The sequence below is a fragment of the Microcaecilia unicolor genome, chromosome 4 (genome assembly GCF_901765095.1).
Source record: "Microcaecilia unicolor chromosome 4, aMicUni1.1, whole genome shotgun sequence".
In the NCBI taxonomy this organism is placed as follows: Eukaryota; Metazoa; Chordata; class Amphibia; order Gymnophiona; family Siphonopidae; genus Microcaecilia; species Microcaecilia unicolor.
Genome location: NC_044034.1, coordinates 291,909,826 through 291,915,825, shown reverse-complemented (window position 1 = coordinate 291,915,825; position 6,000 = coordinate 291,909,826). Strand labels below are relative to the sequence as shown.

Below are 6,000 nucleotides of genomic sequence, written 5' to 3'. Positions count from 1 at the left end.
CCTGTCATTCTGAACTCCCATATCAGACCTGAGTTTTTCACACTGCCAGGTCAGCCCACACTAGAGGAACCTCAATGATCTGACATGTCTTAACAGCTATCTAAATTTTCTCTTAGCAGGTAGCATGGTCTTCCTATCTTGGCTTGAAAACATAGCTCCTGTCTACTTCTTGTCATAATACAAAAGAAATGGTGCACATATTACATACAGGCTGCCTGGTATTTTCACTGCAGTCTCGGAGAGTTCAGCAGATCTCAGGCAAAAATTCCTATAAAGTCTCTCCAGGACTCATGGTAAAGTATGAAAATAAGTTTAGAAAGGTTTCAAACATTAGGCTGGTGCAGCAGGTCAGGACCAAGGTGTATTGGCAAAGCTACCTGTGTGGGTCTCAGCCCTGGATTAACAGGGAAGGGGGGGGGGGTGCTGCAGAGTAAGATGCATTAATAGAACTGTGGAGAGTGGGAGTGAGGATGGGGATGGGGAGAGGCATTTCTGTACTGAAACAGTAGCGAAAGCTTCAGGGCAGAGTGAGATGCTTGTCCAAGAAATATGAACGAGGGCAACACATTGACTCTAGCAAATGTTCTCAGTTCTGAACAGAACAAGTTGCTGTCTCCAGCCCAAATCTCATTTTCCAAACCTTGTCTTTTAAAAGCAGACCTTCTTTCTGCTTCTCGGTACCTGTGTATAGCAGCACTCCCTGATTTAGTTCCACCCACTCCTGCAGAGTTCCTTCTTCTCCCTGTCTCCCTCTCAGGATGCAGCTTATATAAAGGGACTGATGAAAGACAGACTTCACAGGTCAGGTCACGATTCCACAATGCCAGCAGCAGGGCTTGCCATCCTCTCCTGGATCTGTGTGAGCGCAGGTAAGGGTAGCTCTCGTACCTTCTGTAGCCACAAGGCAAGCTTCTTTGCACTTTCAAAGAGCATCAGACCTTTTGTGCACGTAAGAGTTGAGAATTTTGGATTTGTGTTAATTTTGAAAATTGCTTAAACAGAGTTCAAAGGAGGGGGGGATCATTTGGCCAGAACTTTTAGTAAAACTTAGATGCCAATGCACTGTGGTACTGTATTTACATATGCATTGAGATGGTGAAGTCAGAAACGCAGGCCCAGTCGAAAATCTCCCTCCAGGACACGACAACCACATGTGAGCTCTAGTACAAGCAGTTTAGGTGGGAATGTAAATTAATACAAGCTCAAAGGAATAAAGCTCGGAAAAATAGCTGCAGATTGTTCTTTATTTCTTAAAACATCTGCGAGAAATCTCAAATTAACCTTCCAGGTATTTTATTTCTAACAATCAAAAAGTGTATTATATTACATTGGAAAGTAGATTTAGCACCATCTCTCATAAATAATACAGTTGTAGTCAGGACAGGAGGAAAGAGCTATCTGGTCTTTTGCTTCAAGGATCCAGTAAGTGAACTCGGCAGGAGAATAATATTTTACACATCAAATGTAGAAGAACTTTCTTTGGTTGAGATAACGGATCAGAAATTGGTAATGTTGATTTGAGTCTGCTGGGCAAAGCTATGTTAATGCATTCAATCTTTCGGTTTTTCTATTTTGAAAAAAAATTGTTCAAGCATAAGATAGCGACCATGATATCTAATGTTTCTGCATATGGTCAGTTATTGTACCGACATCACTGCTGCTACGTATATGGAGTTTCTTTTCTGCAGTGACATCATGTCACTGCGGCACCACAAGCCCAGTTCCGGAATCAGTTCAAGGATCCTCTTAAAATATATATAAATTTTAAAAAAAGGAAAGACTGAGATCACGGTCCCCCATGATAAATAATTACAGGGCACATCTAAATTAATATTCTTAACAGAAAGATGTGTGTTCACCATCCTTTAACTCCATAAGAAGGGGTAGGGTTGAGGCCTTCATGGTAAGACCCCCCCCCCTCCCCCTATACATTTCTAATCAAGCAGAAATGTGGTAAAAACAGTTTTGATTTTTTTTTTTTTGTGGCGACTAGAAACCTATTGCATGCAATACATGCAAATACTTTACTCAGAGAAGCAAATGGTGGTGAAACAAGGAGAACACAAGCCAGAACAGGGTGACTACTTAAAAAAATATATTATTACAATGTAATACAAAATAATATAGAATAATAGAATGTAAAATATCCAGATATTCGTAATCTAAGTAAAGGCAAAAATACCTTCAAAAGTGAGTAATTGGACAGAACATGAACAGTGTCAGGACAGTTCAGGACAGTCTGGAAATAAAACATTCATGAATAAACAAGGGAGGTTTTAGTAACACAAATTTTTGCACAAAAATATAAAAACTAAACCAGGAATATGTCTTTCAAAGGCCACTATCACATCCCAACAGATATACTGAACGCAACTCCAAGTTATCATGGCTGCCTCAAAGAGGTTCAAACAACAGTTTCTGTGGAGGACATAGGTGCTGGGGTGGGTTCCAGTGCTCCTTTACATAAGTAATGTTCACAAATCTGCAGATATACAACTGAAAGCACAGTGTTAGCGCATCACATGTCGTAATATCCCAGGAGCTTCAGGGTCCCTATCACAGTAATGTGTCAGGATGTTTGAGGTCCCAGGTGTGGTTATGTCCCAGGAGCTTCAAGGTCCTTATTACAGAAATGTGTCAGGATGTTTGAGGCCTTGCATGTCATAATGTTCCAGGAGATTTAAGGTCCTTCATAGTAATGTGTCAGGATGTTCGAGATCCTGCATGCGGTAATGTCCTAGGAGATTTAGGTGGTTATTTTAGAAGCTCTGTTCTCGTTTTGGATGTCTGAAAATTGGCATTTTGATGTCCATATTGCATGGACTTCCAAATCCCAATTTTACAAAGGCAGGATATGGAAGTCTAACACTGCAGTACGTCCATATGGCAATATGTCTACATGGCAGAGTGGTATGGTCTGGGCTGTTTTGGGTGGGGCTAGGGAGGGCCCAAAATGTGGATGTTCAATTCTGATCACAGAAGGGGAACGGATGTCCATGCCTAAAAAGATGGCTGTCCATATTTAGAACTGATACTTATCATATCCAGGTTACAGAATGGAGCTCTGTTTGAGCAATTAAGGCACGGCATCTCCTTAATTCCCCAACGGTTTCTGTCCCCCCTCCCTCTCCCCTGAATGTGAAACTGGCAAGGGATACCAGGCTGTATGACAGCTTCAGGTATTATGGACATTCTTAACAGAGCAGTATATAGATCTGAGGAGTAGCCTCATGGTTATTACAGTAAACTGGGAATCAGATGACCCAGGTTCAAATCTCACATCAGCTTTTTTTTTTTTTTTTTTTTAATTGTGAACCCTCCAGAGACAGAAAAATACCTACTGTTCCTGAATATATAAGACACCTGCAAGGTATTGAAGTAGTGTATATTCAGGTACAGTTGTATTTTTTTTTTAAATCAGAAACAGCTGAAGTTGGATGTGGACCTATGTCCCCTGATTCTCAAACTACTACTTTAACCATTAGTCTATCTCTCTGCTGTGCATGAATGTCTGTGTGGCCCTTGTTTTCCCCTGTTCATAATTTGAATGTTTCAGTTTGTAAAATGGATTTTCATGCTGGACATTTCCAGCACATGGACATCCATCTCACATGTATTTTAAAACAGGCTGTATCCTAATCTAAAATACATGTGAGATGGGATGTTCATTTGTGACATACTAACCTGGATGTCCACATTCTGAGTTGGACGACATTTCTAAAATGACCCTCTTATGGTGTCCTATCAAAGTAATCTGTCAGGATGTTTGAGGTCCCTCATGTGGTAATGTCCCAGCAGATTTAGAGGGGCATTTTCAATATGATGTCTAAATCTCCAGTAGCAAACATGGGCATTTTCAAATCACAAAAATGTCCAACTTTTTGTTTCAAAAATGGCTATTTGCTGGACATTTTTGTGTTCAGTGAGTCTATCTTTTAGTACCATTTTCCAAAAACAAAAAGTCCAAAGGAAAAACACATAAAAACAAGCCATTTGGATATATGGGGGGGGGGGGGGGCAACATTCTTAGTAAACTGGCCACACAGGCATTCCGGCAGAGCAGTGGGGCACCCTAGGGGGCACTACAGTAGACTTCACATAAAAGATCCTAGGTACACATCTCGCCATTACCCCCTTATATTGTATGGGGAGCCCTACAAAACCCACCAAAAACCTACTATGCACGACTATACACCACTACAATAGCCCTTATGGCTGCTGGCGTCATCTATATGTGGGTACAGCAGGATTGTGGTGGGTCTTGGGGGCTGACACTTTCCACCACAAGTGTAACAGAGTGGACTATGGCCTGTGTCCCCTTGTCCACAATGCACCGCACCGACCATTAGGCTACTCCAGGGACCTGTTTGCTGCTCTAATAGGACTGGCATAACATCTGAGGCTGTCATAGAGGCTGGTATATACTGTTTCTTTCACATCTTTGGGGGTCTGTTAAAACTGGGGAGTAAGGGAAAGTCCTTCCTTTATTCCTCTAGTGGTCATCTGGTCATTTAGGGCACTTTTTGTGGCTTAGTCATTATTAAAACAGATCTAACTCAAAATATTTTAGTTTTAGTCCTGGACATTTTGGTTTTGTTCCATTGGAAGAAAAATGTCCAAGTTTTAGAAATGCCCAAATCCTGCCCCTGACACACTCCCAACACACCCCCTTGTGATTTGGATGCACTGCAGAAAAAAAAAACCCCATTTCAATTCCAAGTTTCGAAAATTGCAATTTGGATGGGTTTTTTTTTAGAAAAATGTCCAAATGCTACTTTATGCCCTTCGAGGCATATTTTCAAACTACTTAGACTTACAAATTACATATTAACCTATGGAACTTTGTAAGTCTAAATGCTTTTAAAATTAGTCCCATAATGTCCTATCACAGTAATATCTCAGGATGTTTGAGGTCCCAAGTGTAATAATGTCCAAGGAGATTTAGGGTTCCTCTAACAGTAATGTCTCAAGATGTTTGTGGTTCCTCATGTGGTAATGTCCTAGAAGATTCAGGGGCCCTATGACACCCTCAGAATGTTTGAAGTCCCACATGTGGTAATATCCCAGGAGATTCAGGTCCTTACCACAGTAATGTTTCAGGATGTACGAAGTCCCACATGTGGCAGTGACCCAGGAGATTCACAATCTCTAACATTGTAATGCTTCAAAATGTTACTGTATTTTCTCTCTCTCTAGTTGTAACTGGAAAAATTCTGGATCAAGATGAATGTGGACAGGGTCCAGAGTTCTGGTGCCAGAACCTTGTGACAGCAATTCAATGTAGAAAACTGGAACACTGTATGCAAACTGTATGGAAGAAAAAAGAAGGGGTACGTACCTAGCCTCCGCCCCCCCCCCCCCCCCAACCCACTACCCTTTCTTCTCCCACCATACCTAGACCTGAGGCAGAACTGAACCAGCCAGCAGGCAGAGAGGCCATAGCTGAACCAAGCAGTCTGTACTAGAGATGATCTTTTCTTTTGAAACAACATAAATGGCCCAATCTTTTAAAGCACTTGACAATATATTGTTGAAGAAAGAACCTTTTTCTGTGATTTTTCAGTGGTGCTATCCCTGTACTGCTGCTGAGAATTCTTACAGATGCCCAGTACTATTAGTGCTGAATGAGAGAGAGATCAGGATGTGGGCATTCCACCAAAGGATAATCGGTAATATTCAGTCACTGTCCCAATAGCTATGTGGTTTAAGGTAGGACAGCGAAGAGGTTGAACATTGCCACTATCCATAGAACTATCAATGAAACTTAAGGAGAACAATCCTCAATGAGGAATGCCAACTAATGTTCCACATAAACAATCATAAGTAAAAAGGGAACAAAAGGGCTTGCAATGTTGGGAAAAGAAAAATGCAACTAAAGCAAAAAGAGGGAAAAAGGAAATGGAGGCATCAGATTTATATCAGTGGCCAGGCTATTAGGTCTCCCATAGTGCCCAGCTATCACAAACCCTTGAGCCTACTTCATAGCATTAATCTCTTGCC

The 6,000-nt window shown here is 41.3% G+C and overlaps 1 protein-coding gene across 2 annotated transcripts in view; it reads left to right on the top strand.

The window, feature by feature from the left end:
• Window positions 1-761: 761 nt before the first annotated feature.
• Window positions 762-6,000, top strand: part of LOC115469246 (pulmonary surfactant-associated protein B-like) — a 37,757-nt gene continuing 32,518 nt past the window's right edge. For both annotated transcript variants that reach the window (XM_030201690.1, XM_030201689.1), the window contains exons 1-2: window positions 762-869; window positions 5,197-5,330. In XM_030201690.1, the coding sequence (XP_030057550.1) occupies window positions 782-869; window positions 5,197-5,330 (222 nt within the window). In that variant the 5' untranslated portion in view covers window positions 762-781. The remainder of the gene's footprint in view (window positions 870-5,196; window positions 5,331-6,000) is intronic.